General features: G+C 55.3%; 1 protein-coding gene across 2 annotated transcripts in view; it reads right to left on the reverse strand.

Annotated features, from left to right (window-relative positions):
* Positions 1 to 400: 400 nt before the first annotated feature.
* The window catches only part of WDR1 (WD repeat domain 1), a 42679-nt gene continuing 25686 nt past the window's right edge, over positions 401 to 17393 (reverse strand). For both annotated transcript variants that reach the window (XM_055111191.2, XM_055111190.2), the window contains 10 exons: positions 14720 to 14797; positions 14349 to 14429; positions 13763 to 13996; positions 10504 to 10593; positions 9085 to 9239; positions 7415 to 7502; positions 4959 to 5069; positions 3820 to 3993; positions 3370 to 3514; positions 401 to 1550 (listed from right to left, as the gene is read on the reverse strand). In XM_055111191.2, coding sequence (XP_054967166.1) covers positions 1444 to 1550; positions 3370 to 3514; positions 3820 to 3993; positions 4959 to 5069; positions 7415 to 7502; positions 9085 to 9239; positions 10504 to 10593; positions 13763 to 13996; positions 14349 to 14429; positions 14720 to 14797 — 1263 coding nt within the window. In that variant the 3' untranslated portion in view covers positions 401 to 1443. The remainder of the gene's footprint in view (positions 1551 to 3369; positions 3515 to 3819; positions 3994 to 4958; positions 5070 to 7414; positions 7503 to 9084; positions 9240 to 10503; positions 10594 to 13762; positions 13997 to 14348; positions 14430 to 14719; positions 14798 to 17393) is intronic.

Genomic DNA, 17393 nt, shown 5'->3' on the forward strand with positions numbered 1-17393 from the left:
TTGGATGTTTGGGAATTTGATTTTTAACATCTAAATGCATGCTATTCCTTACCTGAAAGCTATACAGGCTGCTAAGAATTTGAGAAGTAGATGGGATACAGATATCATCTGGTCCAGTGTTTTCAGTTGACAAAGAAACTTAGGCTCAGAGAAGGGCAGGGATGTGACCCAGGTCAGAGGGTGATCTGGCGGTATGGTTGGGAGCAGGAACCGAGGGTTCCAGCCCCTTCTCTGGGGCTTCCCTTCCACCACATGATGGATCTGACAATCCTGTGTTCCAAACATTTCCTGCCTGAGGCTGCAGACTGGTAAGACCTCTAAAGCCATGAAAATCCCACAAACGTTCCTCCCCACCCAGCCGCCCCACACACCCCCATCACACAAAGTCAGTGACCCACAGTGAAGAGAAAAGATATTTAATTATTTCTCAGGCTAATCTCTTAAAGCGCTCAAAGTGTTTTCACAAGTGCAAGGGGAGGGATTGTTCTCAGCCAACATTTACCAGTGATTCCGACAGACGCAAAAACACTCCCAATCACGGTGCTTTATACTTTTAATTTCTGCACTGAAAAAGAAAAGGAAGGTAAAAACAATGACAGATTAGTTTACAGTGACTTCATCTTTGTCCTTAAATTAACCTTTGCTCTTGAGAGCAGAAGAGGGAGAGACAGGGGAACATCAAAGCATGATGGTGAAACGGTGACCAGGACACCTCGGTCTGGCTAACAAGGGTTCTAAAAACTTGGACACGGTGCCGTCAACGCACTAGTTTGTAAACACTGACAGGCAACAGTTAAGATACATTAAAAAAAAGGAAAGAAACCAAAACAACCCACAATTCCATTCTTAAAATCAAGCACAAAATCTGACAATGAAACATATCCAGGGGTTGTGTGTCCCCATCTGATCTGGAGGTGGCGCTCTGAAGGCAGCCACAAGGTGTGAGTCACACACTAGGGAGACAGACATCTGTTCAACACAGAATTCCGGCTTTGCTGAACTGCAATGCATATTCCCTCTTCTCACCAGTACAGAAATGTTCTGCAGGCAGGAACATGAGCCCCCCGGCTCATTCACCTGTACAACCTCCCCTGACAGACAGTGAGAGCCGCGGCGGGGCCAGGGGCTCTGTGTGCTTTGGAGGCTACTGCCTCTGGAATGTTTCGCATTCTCAAGGTTTGGTTGGGCTGTGGGTTTTAGTTATGCTCCACACATTGTTTAGGTGCTCGCTTTATTTTTCATGTGCAAACTGTTCCTGTCTAAAGCTTTCAGAAGAACGTGTACAGACACCCTGCAGAGACGAGGGTCATGACTGGGCCCTCCTGCCTCTTGTGGTGGGGTGGGGGCATGGGGGCGCGTCACAGAAATAGAGAAATGACATGTTCCGCTGCAGTTAAACTCTAGTCCCTGATTCGGTCCATCCAGAGGCGGGGGTGGGGCTCCTCAGTAGGTGATTGTCCACTCCTTGACAGAGGCATCATGGGAGGTCGTGACCAGCGTGTGCTCGTCCAGCCAGGCCAGGCTGCTGACATGGTGCAGCCGGTGTGCATCTGGGAAGAAAGGGTGCAATTTAACGAAAAGCCAAACTTCTCTGCATCTATGTACATCTTGGACTAGGAAGATGGGACAACCTGTGCCTAAATCATCTCCAGGGCCAAGAAAATGGCCACGAATCGTTGTAACTCAGGAGTCTGGCACAGTGGCAGTGTGGCTGAATTCTCCACGTGACACTCCTGAACCCCGGGGCCGGGTACCTCTTTTTTGTGTGCTGCAGGGTAATTAGCAGCATCCCTGGCTCCACCTACAGATGCCAGTGGCTCCCTCTCTCCAAGTCTTGACAACCAAGTTCCACAGGAGTGAAATAACAATGTCTTCTTATGTATAAAAGCGATGACATGCAGACACCACACACACAGCTACACTGTATCCATGCCCTATTAAAATGGGGCAGGCATGACAACCAGTAAGAGGCTGGAACACACAGGACTGGGGGGGCCACTGACTTTCCCCTCTGTGACAGTCACACCGTGGGTGAACAGATTCGATTCCCCATAATCTTGCCTCCACCCAACCGAGATGCCAATAGTGAGACGGTGCCTGTGCGCTTATGGCTCCTCTGTGGCTAGCTCTGCCCATGAAGCCCAGGGAGGCTCCCAGCGGCAGGCAAGGGGGTTCCCACCAGCTCTCTGCTCTCCAGGTCCGGGTGGCCCCCAGCCTCTAGGTCTGCAGCCCCACCTAGACAGGGTGAGATTCAGCCCCCACCCCTGCCTGGCACGGCATACACCCTGATGCAGGAAGCCTTGGCCTGCGGGTGGCACAGGTGCCCAGGAGCACCTTCAACCACCAAGCATGACTTGGCTGTGAGGCCAGGCTTTAGCACTCTGTCCACATCACCAGGCTGGCTCTTTTCCAGATGTAGAACTCAACTATCTGCACGAGAACCCGAAGCTGAGGTCACTTCATGTTTGGTGGCCTGTGACCTCACAGTGAAGACACAGACCCCGACCTCCTAATCTCTATCTGACTAGCTCTTGCTGTATTTTTTTCTGGATCCATTTCATTCATGAACTTGTTTGATTCTCACTACCAGACTGGCGATTGCCTTATAAACCAGGACGGACGTCGAAACCTGCTTTGTCTCTCCTCCCTTCCAGACCGGGCTGCCTTCCCTCTTTCCCTGTCCTGCACCTGAAGCCTGCAGCTGGGGAATGGGCTCTGCGGGTGGGCTCAGACATTTTTAAATAGGAAAGGGCCCCATTAATGTTTAACACAAAAGGATGTCTTCAAGGAGAATGGATGAGGGGACTTGACTACACACTAGGAGGAGAGTGGTAGGGGGGCACTCGGGGAGGGGAGGGTTTGGACAACACAGAGCTGCCTTACAATACTTGCATGGCCACGCGGGGACATCACAACCCCCTCAGGGAGAAATGATGACATGCGGGGCTAAATAAAATCTACTGTTACAAATCATTTCACCTGTTTCTTTTTTAAATGTGGCTACCCGGAAATTTCAACGCCACATGAGGCTCACATTATAAACTGGACGTGGCTGTCTTAGGGAGGGGGAGACCCTGGTCCCAGGTGGGATTTAAGGGGTGAGTGGGGGAAGTGAAGATGTCAAAAGTGAGGCCTTCACTCAGCTCAGCAGGTGTCCTGTGCATGGGGCCCCCGTGGTCCCTCAGTACGGCCAGCAGCGCAGCTGGTGTTTGCTGGAGGGAAGGAGACCCACACCTCTTCCGGGCCACCTGTCTAGAAGCACAGAGGCTACTTAGCCCTGGGCACTGGAGCCAGGGGACAGCCTGTGAGGTGGCCCATGGAGCCCCGAACCATGGGTGGTCCCTGCCAAGGCCTGGGGGCGGAAGTCACCTTGGATCTTGACTCTGGTTTCCGGGTCACTCAGGGTCCAAACATACACCATCATGTCCATGCCACCGGAGGCAAAGTGTTCATTGTCTGGGGACCAGGCCAGGCAGACGATTTTTGCATGGTGTCCATAAAAAACATTGTTCTCCTAGTTGCAGGTTGAAAACAAGAAAGGTGGCAGGTCAGGTTCAGGCCGCAGTTGCCCATATCACCTCGCTTATCCCTCATGGCGACAATAAGGACCCAGGGTTTCTCAGGCGCTAACTCTATGCCAGCGACCCCTGCAAACCCACTGACTCCTCAGAAGCATGGCACGAGGCACCTGCTACTTGTAGAGGCAAGAAAACTACAGCTCAGACAGGCTCAGCTCAAGGTCACCAAGTCACGGATAACCTCCCACTGCCACCTGCACCGCCCAGCACGGGGACAGAGGAGGAGCCCGCCGCCACTCACCGAGTAGCCGTCAGCAACGCTGAACACTGTGACCACCTTGCTGGCGTCGCACACCGCGAGGAAGGCGCCGTCGTGGGAGTAGGCCACGTCGGTCACGGGGCCCTTGGCCTCTAGGAGCTTGCCCTCATCCTTCAGCGTGGTGCCCAGGATGGAGTACAGGCGGACGTTGCCGTCCTACGGCAGGGACAGAGAGGAAGTGAGCCACCCCTGAACACACACACCACACCCACCCTTTGTGAAGGGGGTGGTCGAGGGCTTAAGAAACTGTGCCGTTCCCACTGACTGCTGCTCTGCTGGGCCCATGCCAGGAGCTGGGCATGGCTCTTCCCGTGGATGGGCCTGAAACCTACGCAGCTCTATGAAAACAGCTGTTGGTACCTTGGGGCACCGCTGGTCTCATGAGGCCCTCAAGCTGGCTGGTGGAGGAAGCCACTCCATGCCCTGGTCACATCCGGCACCTGAAGGACCCGGCAGCACATAGACCCACCCAGCCCCTAGCATGGAGGGCACTGCCACGCCTGCTGCAGGACTGGGTTATCAGAGGGCTGCCCTCCTGGGCTGGAGAGGGGAAATGAGCTCTTCCACAGAGCACTCAGGACTTGGCCAGGCACACTATGACCAGACCACACACACAAATTCAAGGGCATGAGAATTATGCCGAGGCAGAACTCAAGGGAAACTGTAAAATGTCTGGTTAGTACCGCACCTTGAAGATGCTGGGAAACTTCTGTCACTCTTCCTTCAACCTGTGAGCCGAGCCCAGCCCCAGGGGATGCCATTCCTTGATTTCCTGACCTGCTACCCTCTTGCGCTCCCCTCCTGCTGCCACTCATGGGGCTGGCTCTGAGGCCCAGCTGTCCCCTCCTCGGCACTCCCTCTACCTCACTGTCCACAGTCTTGTGGGCACCCGGGCAGTGAGGTGGGGGAAGTGCCGAGGAGGGCAGGGGAAGGCTCCAGCCCCAGGTGGCAGGAGATGGCGTGGCTGGGCCCCAGAGCAGGTCCCTCGCCCCCACTGCCCCCATCCTTCCCCTGACCCCTCGCCTTCCCTGAGACAGCCCCGGTACTCACACAGCTCACGCTGTCCCCAAATCACCCAGATACCAAGGACAGAGAGCACGGGGGAGAGGAAAGCGACTTACTGCACCCCCAATTGCCACCGTGTCCCCGCCGGGGTGCACTGCCACAACTTCGGGCTCGTAGCCGGGGTTGTCGATGCTGAAGCACTTCCTCTGATCCTTCAGCAGCACAATCTGTGGCACACACAGGCAGCTGGTCAGGCGGTCCAGCCCTTCGGGACAAAACCCTCAGTGGTAGGAGGGGCGCGTCCCTGTCGGGGCTCACTGGAGCTGGGTTTGGCTCCATCCCCAATCTCTTTGCAGGGCCACCTGGGGCTCTGAGCCACACCACCTGGACTCAGTCCCAGCCTTGTGACCCTCAGTCAGGTGGGGCAGGAAACACAACTAACTGTGACCATTACTGTCATCACTACATTACTTCCAAGGCAGTCACCACAGCACCACCTCTTGGAAAGTCACTTGGCCTCGATGGGAATCAACGTTCAGGGTAAGAAAGGTACTAACAACAGTAAACAAAAACAGCGACAGCCCCTGGGCACGTGCCAGCGCTCTGCTGCGAGTGTTCCAGCCCCACAAGGCAGGGATCGGGTTCCCCGTTTCAGAGAAGAAAATCGGGTACGGTGCTTATGCTGCACGCCCAAGGCTCCAGTTCCCACAGGCTGAGCCGGGACTCGCCCAGAATCCAAGCCTCGGCACCCGCACTGAGCCTTTGCCTCTGGTACATGCAGCAGAGGCTCTGCAGCGGGGGCCTTCCTTCCATCTCCCTTCCTTGTCAATTCTTCCGGTTCTAACTTACTCAACTGCTCCCAGACAGTGGCCTTCATCTCTGAGTTTTGCCTTTATCCCAGTGTGCCCCTACCCAAGCCACCAGCTGTCATGAGGGAAGGCAGCCTCCGCCCCTACCCTCTGGGCTTCTGTTTCTGCGTGGATTGTGGGTGGATCGCGATGAATGGTAGCAGCACCCTGACTAAAACCTACTACTGAAGACGCACCTCTGTCATCTGCCCGGCTCTGGAGGTGGCCTTACCTACTCACAGGTGAAGAATGAGGGCCTAAGCATTTGCCTGAAGCTTCGTCCGACATGAGACTTGAACCTGGTTGTTTCCTGATCTAAAATCCCAGGCCCCTCCTAGCACCCTCCTAACCCTTTGACTGGTGACAGGGAGCTCTGCAGAAAATTCTGACCCAGAGCAGGGGTTCCAGATGCCCTGGGAGGATCGGGTAACAGCAGATCACAGAGAAATGCCACATGAGGAGGTGCAGAGACCTGGAGCCTGTCCCCCGCACACCACAACCCTACCGGGGTCCTTTCTAACCTCCCGGGCAGCAGGCGCCAGCTGGGCCAGTCTGAACATCCTCTCAGCCTCAGGGGAAAGGGTGGCCTATGATGACCACAACTTTACAGATGAGGAAACCTGGGTCTGGAGACACAGGGCACGCTGCCCTAGGCCTCATCCCCTCACCCACAAAGCCCCATGTGCAGACCCCTTGGCTGGGAAGAGCCCTGCTGTACAGAGATAGGCCACCTGCCAGCCTTCTAGAACTCCGCTTTGTAGCGTTTCCCCCAGGCCCCGAGGCGCTCCATGTGTGGGTTCCCTTTGCACCTCCCCACCCCCACTGGCTGTCCAGGCTGTTTGCAATAATTACTTGGCAGGGATTTCTTATTATCTAGGACACAGAGAAATCCACTGTCCCTAAAGCAATTAAGTTCACAAGGCAAAGGAGGGCCAGAGGGTGCTGAAAGCAGCTTTCTTTAGCAGGGCTCGCCACTCGTGCCAACAGATGCCCCTTGACTTCCCCGGTCTACATGCCAGCAAGCCTAGGCCCGCCAACAGATAATATCTTCTGCAGGGGAGAATTCTGTATAAAGTGGGTCAGGCTTGGGTCTCAGGTGGCTTTGGTCCAGATATTCCAAAGGTGTGCAGGTGGCCCCACTGTCTGGGGTTAGAAGCCAGGCCGGGAAGTCAGGTGCCACCCTTCTGCATGTGGGAAAGTACCAAGCTGCTCTAGGCCTCAGCCTCATCTGTAAGAGGAACCAAGATGGTGTAAGGAGACTTACATGTACTTCCTCATAATCACCTGGATCTCTGAGTGCTGGGGATGGGAAATTAAGGCTCAGAGAGGGTGAGGTAAATGCCGGAGGTCACACAGCTACAATGCAGCAGGGCTGGGATGTGAACAGGAGCAAAGGCAGGCCCACCCCACAGGGTATCTCATAGACTTTACAGGCTGACAGGCAGGCAGCGTGGTCTGAGGCTTAGAGACAAATCCCAGCTCTGCCCTCCGACCAGCTGCGGCCTTGGACAACCAACTTATCCATTCCGTGCCTCCATGTCTTCATCTGTACAACTGATGTGATGGTGGTGAGGATTAAATATGTGAGATCCCTTAGTCAGTGCAAATGAGCACTCAACCAAAACACTGGCTAGAGCAACTGTCAAGCGGGACATGAGTCAAATTCAGCAAGCAGGCACCACACAGCTGCAGGCTCCGACCCAAACACTAAGTCAGGTCCCTACCTGTCCAATGCACACGACCACGGCGTATCCCCCGGGGCCGACAGCTACGCACTTTGGCTGAACGTCCAGTTTCACAACTCCTTGTCCGCTGTTAGAGAGAAAGGAAGCACATTACTTCGACAATGCAGCAGCTCAGGGTAGGTATGCATACATATTTACTGTTAAACCACAGTTTTGCTCCTTAGAAGGCAATTCTACTGCCATCTATACTGGAGAGACTTGCTAAAATATGGGATGGTAGCGAAAAAACGACCCATGACTCTGGTGCAAAGAGATTATAAATCATAATGGGGGCCCGGGGAGGGGGAGGGGCGGGGGGGAGGAAGGAGGGGCGGGAGGCAGTGAAAGGCGTTGATTATGCTCCTATTTATCTGTGGTAAGCCCTCATTACACCCAGATGTGGCTTTTGTCCCCCTGTCTGTTGGCTAAAGACTGGAGTTTACTGAGCACAGACAGAATTGAGCTCTGCTCCCCAAAATGGATGGGTAACTTTTAATAATCCGTTACCTTTAATGGGTGAAAATCATGTTATTTTTAGCCTTGGCCAATGCCATCAAAACTTGTTCTAGAAAGACTAATACACACAAACTTCTTGAAAACTGAGATAATCAAGGAAATTTCTGTGTCACTCGGCCAAGTGTGGCATCCCCAAAGGCTCTGCAGCAAGGTCACCAGGCCAAGGCTGGCTCTGTAAGGGCCTTGCCTTGGGTTATCTGGCCCAGGGAAGACCCTTTTATGGGACGTGTTAAGAGTGGGGTCACCACAGGGCAGTAGAAAGAGGACCAGGGCCCAGATGCCTGGGCTCTGGGGCCACTTCTGCCACTCATCGGAAGGCCCAATTTACCTACAGATGCCCAGTCTGCCAGGCAGGCAGGGCCTGTGTTACCTACAAGGATGGCACACCTGCTAGGAGCTGCGTGCTGCACCCTGTGCCAGGCTCCCATCAACAGGCCCGAGGAGTCCCCATCTCCCAGGCAACACGACTTAGGCAGGACTACCGGGTGACAAAGGGGTCTACACAAGAAATGTAGGGCCAGAGGAGGGGTCAGACCTGGGCATGGGGACACTGGATGTGCAGTGGCCTCGTCAGGTCCTGGAACATTTCCATTTCAAGTCCCTCCAACTGCATTTAGGACTTCAGATCACTTGCAAACTGCTACTCTCCTAGCTCCACTGACTGCCAATCAAAGGCCCAAGACCAAAAACAAACAAGACATTGTCTTTTAACCAGGTCACTGTGTGCCCATCTCACCCTTGAGCAGAAGGGGAATGCTGTCTTGTACTCAGCACCTGCCCTGTGCCAGGCTCACCTAATCCACAACAGCCTGAGGCAGGCTCCACTGTACCCGCCTTTACTGATGAGGAAAGGGAGACAGGGAGAGACCGCAGCAGGTTCCTGGAGAACAGGGCTGTGATCTGCTGCCCCTGCTTCCAGGGCAGAGTCCACACCTGGTCGTTGTCTGTGGGCAAGAGCATTACCCAGACCACCTGGATCTGTAACACAGTGCTGGGCTCAGGGCCCAACAACAGGAGAACAATGCTGGGGACGGGGTGGGAGAGATGAAAGGAGCAAGTGAGGCGTCCTCCAGAACAGGAACTGCTGGAGGGCACAAGCCCTCCAAGGGGAGCTGAGGCTCATCCGGAATCCCCGCAGACCCGAGTGCTCTCACCTGTAGTCCCGCAGCATGAGGCTGGTGTACCGCACGGTGTCGTCCATGCTGCAGCTGATGAGCTGCCCCGACTCATCCACGGTCATCCTGGACACCTGGTTCGTGTGGCCTTTCCCAGTGAAGGAGTCGTTCTCCCCCGTCTCTGAATCCCAGTAATGTAGGGTGGGGTTAAGGAAAAGCCCGGCTCCCGGGACTGCTGGGTGTTCTCAGGTGTGGCTTCAGTCCTAAGATTCTCCATTTACATCAAGAATGAGAATCTCGCTGCAAACGGACATAACCATTCCCCCTGGGAAGCCTGCAGTGTCCACTGTTGACACATTCTTAGGAAGGGGTATCTGAAGTGTGGGTGCACCACATAGGGACTGGGATGAGGCAGAAAGGGAGCCGTGCTGAAGGCCCACTGGGGACCAGCAAGCTGGGGAGACTCCGACGTCTCCTCTGCTACTAGTTATCGGGTAGGCGCACCCCTCTACCCCCACATTTCTTTATGTTTTGGGGGCAGAGGGTGGCATGTCTGCCCTCCTCTCCCAGCCTGGGGGGACCTCCTTGGGTCCTGGACAGTCCCTTTGGGAGGTACAGCACATGCAGACCAGAGCTGTCCACACAAAAGGCAGTCTCTAACACAGCACGGTGCTCAGGGAGGGCAGCAGAACAACGCACAGCAGGTGCCATCATCAGCAACGTGTGTGGGCATCCCTGCCCAGGCACTCTGCAGATGGTGGCTCCAAGGTTCAAGACACACCCGTGAGGAGGGTGTCACCAGCCCCAGGCCACGCAGGAAAAACACAACAGAAGCCCCCATCATCAGGGAGAAACCAGGACTCATTTAAAGAAACCCAAACAAGGACTTATAAGGGGGACAGAAACACCTCCAGGGAACATCACCGAAGGGCCACAAGGCACCTCGCAGGAGCTCCAGCCCTGGCTCTGTGGACCACAGGCTGCATGACTCTGGGGCGGGCGCATCAGCTCTCTGGGCTCTGGTTTTCCTATTTTTAAAACAAGGGGACCCAACGTAAGGGTGTCCAGGTGCTTGTGAATTCTAGGAATCAAGAAACCCACCATGTGGAGTAGGGCCAAGGCTGGTGCCAGCTGCCATTGGCAGAGGGAGTGGCAGCCCAAGCTCAGGGCCGTTAAGCCACACTCTCAGGGTTGCACGACAAGAAGGGACTGATCAGGTCGGAGCCACCCATGGCTTTTCCTCAGCATAAGCCCTGGAGTTGCCAAGGACAACTCCAGGGGACAGTTGCCTGTCCCCATGTACAGACAGGCCACCCCTAGAAGCCACACGGGTCAGAAGAGCGTGTGGCTGTGGCTGCAGCTGGAGCCACCTGGCTGGCCTGGCCTCTGGCACCATGGGAACAGGAAATTACCCCCTAGAGCCACCGGCTCCGGAGCCAGCTCTTTGAGTCAAAGGATATTAATGTGTCCGTCGTGGCTCCCAGAGTAAATGTAGGACTTGCCGCCGTTTTTATGCACCGTCAGACACTGGATCGATTTACTGTGACCCTGTGAAGGAGACACACTGGGCGGGTAAGCTGAGGACACACTGCCCTGCCCTCTGCCACCCGCTTTCCACCAACGAAGCTTCTGGGTAACGGAGGGAGCAGACACCCCTCAATCCATGGCAGTGCAGGTGTTCTGAGGCCCCAGTAGCCCCAGCTGCCCTAATGCCGAAGGCCCACGAGCCCTAAGAAACCTTTCCAAAGCTACCCAGTCACCTACAGACCCTGCCCTTCATTCCCCTTCCTCCAAGGTACCTAACCCAGACCTGGGCCCAGACCTGCGTCTGACCAAGGCCCAGCACCTGACCACCTAACGTGTGCAGACACGTGGCCTGCACCCCGCCGACCAGCACCCGTCGGGGGGAGTCACAAGGGGGTCGGTCCAGGAGGCCTTCGCTGGCCACATTCGCTTCAGGCCCTGGTTTGTGAGGTTTCTTCTCTCTCCCTGCCCAGGAGTGCTGGCCCTGCTGAGGGCAGGGGTCTCTCTGACCACTGTAAAAGCCCAAGGCTGTCTGTGAACGCTGACACTCCTACCCTAACCTCCCTGACTGCTGCAGTGGAGGGCACACAAGGCTGGTCCACAACCAGACAGCTGCTTCCAGAGGGTGGCGTTTAGCTCCCCCTGTATCTGAGCCTGAGACAAAAATAACAGCTAGGGTGCAGGCTCCTCATGCCTTTCTCCTGCAAAGGGAGGCCAGCTCCTGGCTGGCCCCTCTCCTCTGAGCTCAGGGCTTTTCCGCAGGAATTCTTGATCTCTGTGGTATGCCACATGTTGCCACAATATGGCACAGATCTTTGGATGCAGGTCTCCTTGGAGACAGGTACACAGTTACCAGTGGGACTGGAGAATGGGCAACGAATGCAGCTACTTCCATCTTTTCCACAGAGACGTGGGGAAAAATCATCACATGCCCCAGTAAGAGACACTGAGCTGGGCTGCCTCCTTCCAATGTGGCATCCCACCAGTCCCTTACAGCGCGGACCTCAGACCAGCACAGCCCCCACCAGCAGGGCTCAGGCCCACCTTCCTGCCGAATCAGAACGTGCACTCGGCAAGAGGCCAAGAGACTTGTGTGCAGGCTCAATGCCTTGAACTTACCAGAAACACTCCTAGCCATGCCCAGATGCCCACAGGTGTTCCTTCTGGAGGCCTGCAAGCTCCTGCTGCCCTGAGACTTCCCTGTAAACTTAGTGCCTCTGGGGGTGTCAGCAGCCAGCGCTTTTAGAGCTCCCAGGTGGTTCTAACATGCAGCCTGGGCTGATACCTGCTGCTCAATCCCACTGCAGCCCAGATCAGCACTGAACATCAGCATCTGTGTGAGTCACACAGGTGTGGCATTTGAGAGTTGGGACATGGGGGTTTTGACAACTGGCCCTTGGGGTTTTGGTGGAAGGGTGGGATGCTGGTTGCTTTTTTGGGACATAAGTTTAGCCACGGTGGCAGGCCGGGTGCACTGGCCCCAGACAGTTGGCAGCAGTGGTATTAGGAAAAGCACTCTCAGGGCAGCCCTGCCAACAGAAACGGGACGGCAGACCTGAGGGCTGACACCTGGAGAACACTGTCGGGGATGGCTCATGGGAAACTGTTTTTCTGGGCAGTAGCGAAGCCTTACTCACCCGTGTACAATTTCTCACCATCCCACTTGGAGGCCCACTGGAGCATGGTCTCGACAAGAGCCCTCAGCTCCCCCAGGCAACAACCTCCTCGGCCCCATGCTGTGCGTGCCTTCCTTTTTATACTCATCACCCTGGGCTGTGAGCCCAGCAAGGAGGCGCTCCCGATTCCCCCCTATCCTGGAGGCCACGTCTAGTGAACCTTTATGGTTCAGCCTTCCCCCTCTCAGCAGTGCTGCTGCCCCCACTGCCCCGGCACAAAGGAACCGTGACTCTATGCATGAGCGCTGAGGTGACCTGGTCCTTAGGAGTCACACACACAACGTTAACGAGGCCCCTTCCTCGTGGGCAAACTCCCATGTAGAATGGATTTGGTGATTCTAGCAGCCCCTCCTAGAAGCCGTGGTGTGAAGGAGCCACTGACAGCACAGCACGGGCCGAGTGCACAGGCCCGGGGGCTGCTCCAGGCTGGCCCACACTAGCCCTGCGGGGTTCAGACCCTCTGCAGAGGCTGGTCCCCCAGAGCTCCACGGCAGCAGGATGCAATGGGTGAGGGAAGTGCTAGGGTTTGTCTCCCCGAGTGGCTTAAAGCAGGAGCCCGAGAAGGGCTGCTGGGATGAAGTGCATTGTCCACCTCCCTTGATATTACAGCTTAGAATAGCAGGAGGGGTCACCCACCCTGGGCCACCAGCACTGGGGGAACCTGACTTGGAGTTCCCAGCAGATGCAGTGTGGGAAGCAGGCGCGGGCGCTGCTGTGAGAGCAGGACCTGAGGATACAGAAGGGACCCCTGCTCTGGCTCCTGTCCAGCTGCGAGATTCCCAGAGGCGTCAACTTGGCTGGTGTGGATGGAGGGAGAAGGCAGGACCCCCCCAGCCAATGGAACACAGGGAGCCTTTGGCTCAAGTGAACCCTTCCGGGTTAGGGTTCAGAAGCAGCCACCTTGCTCCTCCCCAGGTTGGCATTTGGGGCCTTCACACCTGGGACCCATGGATGATTCTAACTCCGTTTCCTCCTGCTCCCACCGCTCCCTTATGGAACTCCAGTATCTCCTTCACACCCTGCCCACCACATTCAAACTCCAGGCAGCGCCAAGGCCCAGGCCCAAGGCCACCTGCTCTTGCTCCTCCCTCCTGCCCCTGGACCTCAGTGATGCCACGTCACCTGCCCTGGTGCTCAGTGAGCTTCTGCTCTTGCCTGCAGTCGGGTAAAGCACAGGCTGTGCACTCCCAATTCAGGGAAGGCAGAGCCCTGCAGGAAGTAACCGCTCTCAACAGCTGGGGGTGATGGCCACTGCCCCGAATCACTAGGCCCTGACTCTCCAGTTCTCACAGTAGCTCAAGGGGAACTTGGCACCTGGCCTGCCACCGTGGCTAAACTCATGTCCCAAGAAAGCAAGCAGCATCCCAGCCTTCCACCAAAACCCCAAGGGCCAAGGAGGCCTGAGGACACCTCTCTAGCTTCCACCTGGCCTCCCCTCGGTTCCCCTTCCTTGCTGGCCACTCTGGTCTCTTCCCTGTCCACCCAGCGGGCAGAGCCTTCCCCAGGGCAGGCCTTACCTTGATGACGCGCAGGGGCTTGCTGGGGTTGTTTCTGTCCAGATAGTTGATGTACCCGGACAGGGAGACACTGAGCAGGTGGTCCTTCTGCCATAGGCAGCCCAGCTGCTGGTCCAGAACCGTGGAGCCCATGGGAAATGTGCTGACCACGGAGTTCACACTGACGTCCCAAATCTTGGAAGTTTTGTCCCCAGAAGCAGAAAGCAAATGGGTGCTGTCGGGACTCCAACTAATCTATTCAGAAAAAAGCAGTGTGTCATGTGCCAGAGGACTACAGACTGGAGAGAGACCCCAAAAAGCAGCTTGTCCACTGCGACTGTTTGAGTAGGACAGAAGGAGCCCAGAGAGAGGGTGGGACATGAGTGAGGCCAAGAACAACACCCGCCTCCAGGTCTCCCGTTCCAGCCACTACCTTCTCCTATCACCTCACTGCGACCTTAAAGCTTTTCTGGGCAGACATAAAACCGCCCCGACTTGTAGCCCCTCATTTCAAGTTTTTGTCTAACTCCGGAGTGAGTATGGATGGACTGACACATGGACTCGGCCAAATTCCCACCACTAGGCCGGGAAACACGCTCATACTCACTGCGTAAATCCCACCGTCGTGGGCCTTGCTTCCGCCCAGCGCGCACACCTTCTCCCCAGTCTTCCCGTCATAGATGTATATCTTCCAAGAAATAAAAACATGTGGGTCATGTGTGTGTGAACACCCTCTGGAGTAAGCAGTTTCTCCATGGACTGTGGCTCTAGAAAACCGGGGCTCACAGACTAAGCTCCCAGTGTGGTTTAAAAGCAGACATGCATTTACTGGGCTCTGACGACGAGTCTGCAGACGTGGGGAGGGCGACGTCTAAGTTCTGCATGTCAGGACTAGCATTAGGCAGCCTGCGGCTCTGAGCAGTCACGGGAGCAGGCAGACAAGCCATTCCCCACCCCAAAACCCATCCCAGTTCTTACCTGGCCATCAGCACTGGCTGTGGCAAATCTGTTCCCATCAGGAGAGAATCGCACACAGTTGACAAAGCGGCTGTGGTCCTGCAGGAAAACAATTACCTGCCTGATGAGGGGCCGCAGGCCTGACTCTAGGTTCAAGAATGCTCTCTATGAAACACAGCTTGCAGCTCCAGCTGTTCATCAGTGTGAACTGTTAGTCCACTGGAAAATTTCAGAGCTTAAAAAAACATCCTGGGCAGTCCCTTAGTGGAGGGGCAGGAGTCTGCTCCAGCCTGCCTGTCATGCTGACCGCTCTACCTGCTGGGAAAGCTGATTAGCCCGAGCGAAGGCAGACCACCTCCAGTTATGCCCCCCACAGTGAGGTGCCCCCAGCAGCCGCCCTCTTCCCTCTGGGCTCTGAAAGAGCTCAAGCCCCGATCCTTAAGCTTCACGATGGCTGAGACCAGGAGGCCTCTTCCTGGAGGCCCCAGCCCTGTCTCGCTCTGTTGCCCAGGCTGGAGTGCAGTGGCACAATCTCTGCTCACTGCAAGCTCCGCCTCCCGGGTTCACGCCATTCTCCTGCCTCAGCCTCCCGAGTAGCTGGGACGACAGGTGCCCGCCACCACGCCTGGCTAATTTCTGTATTTTTAGTAGAGATGGGGTTTCACTTTGTTAGCCAGGATGGTCTCAATATCCTGACCTCATGTTTCCCCGCTTTGGCCTCCCAAAGTGCTGGGATTACAGGAGTAAGTCACTGCGCCCGGCCAATAATTAACTTTTAAACAAAGTTAATGATCATGACCTTCATCAAGAACAAGAGCCTGAGTGACTAAAGGGAAATGACATGACTTCCAGGGGCGACTCTGTTACTCGAATAAGGAAATGAATGCATTCTTTCCGCAGTCAACAAGAGTCTGTATCAGAGACTGATCCTTAAATAAGCAGTTGTAAAGCTGCCAACACCTGCCCTGCCCTCTTGCGGCCCACCTGCAGGCGGCGCTAACTCGGCAAATGCACATCCAGTGCTAACAACTCTCTTGGCACAAGAAGGGCTCGCTGCTCAGCAGGTACGAACACTAACCTTCCGGAAAAGCAATTCAACCCCAAGGCGGATAAGCTGCCCCGCGCTCTAAGTAAATCACGGACTTAATTTTAAAGCATGAGCTACCTGTGTGGGGGACCTGCATGTGTTTGATTGTGTAATGTTTTCAGTTGAATTGTGCCTCTCCAAAAGACACGCTGAAGTCCCAACCCTGGGACCCAATGAGACCTTATTCAGAAATAGGGTCTTTGCAGATGCAGTCCAGTTAAAATGAGGTCATTAGGGCAGGCTGTAAATCCAGCAGGACTTGGTGTCCTTTTAAGAGGGAAATCTGGACACAGATACAGAGTTGGAGTGAAGCTGGAGGCAGAGATGGGAGTTCTGCTCACAAAAAGTAACCCCCAGGGCTGTCAGTATCTGGGAAAGACAAGGAAGGACTCGGAGTGCGTCCCTGCCCACACCTTGACTACAGACTTCTGACTTCCAGAGAATAAATTTCCATTGTTTAAGGCACCCAATCTGTGGCTTAACAAACTTTGTTATGGCAGCTGCAGCAGACTAACACGTCATCAATGCTGCCTCTGACACTCATGTAATAACCCACCAAGGTGAGCTGTGCCCATTTCAACAATGAGGAAACATAGACCCAGAAAGAGGAATCAGGTGCCTGGGGGTCCCAAGGGCCACACTCAAGGAAATCGATGTCCCCACAAAGTCCGTCAGAGTCAGCAGAAGATACAGACACCGTTCAGTCTGGCAATGTCTCCAGGGCAGGCAGTTCTCGTAGAGAGGCCACTCCCAGCCCCAGAAATCTCTCTAGGCCCAAGAGTGATGCGACCCCAGACCTGTGGCACAAAAGCAACCCTGGGCTTCCTGCACTTCAAAGATTAAACCATTTCCTCCAGCCAACAACCCAAACTTGCTTGCCTCAGGTAAGCCCTCCTCAGGGTGCTGCCAAGACCTGCTCACGGCTGGGGTCAGGCTGGACACAGGCCCAGCAGGCCCTGGCCCTGCACCTGAACCAGGATCTCCCACCTCAATGAGCCGTGTTTTAACTTAGATGAAAGCCAGAGAAATCACACATTCTGACAAGGGGAGTCCCAGTGCTCCTCGGGAGCTACTGAGGGCGACGACAGTCACGTTTCCATCCCAGTGGATGAGCAGATTGTCCTCCCTGCCTCATTTCAGGGAGTGCTGTCATGGTGCTTGCATTCCGTTCTATGACTGAAGAGCTCGTCCTCTGTAGGTTGTGGTCACCGCCCACGAGAACAGGGATGGAAGCACCAGGCTGGCTCAGTCTGAACTTGGGCTCAGGTCTGTGATCAGCTCATGAGCGATGGGGCTGGCGAGCCCTTTGCCTGCCCCCCGCACCTGGGTGCTGCAAGGCTTGGCCAGGCAAGGCAGTGCCAAACTACAAGGCGTGCAGTACCCAGGCGGGCCGAGGGCTCACTAGGAGATGGAACGGGGAACACGGGACTGCACGGTCGTCTCTGGCTCTGGTGCTAGAGGTCACCCTTCCTTGTGTTTAAGCGCAGTTCTGCATCTTGCTTCTTTAGTTCCTTTTGTACCTTTTTCACTAGTTCTAAGGCTGGTCTTCTTTGATTAAATGGTCTGTGTTCTAAGTTTCCTAGCACTTCTAGGTATGTGAAGTTGGGG

The sequence above is a fragment of the Pan paniscus genome, chromosome 3 (genome assembly GCF_029289425.2).
Source record: "Pan paniscus chromosome 3, NHGRI_mPanPan1-v2.0_pri, whole genome shotgun sequence".
NCBI lineage: Eukaryota > Metazoa > Chordata > Mammalia > Primates > Hominidae > Pan > Pan paniscus.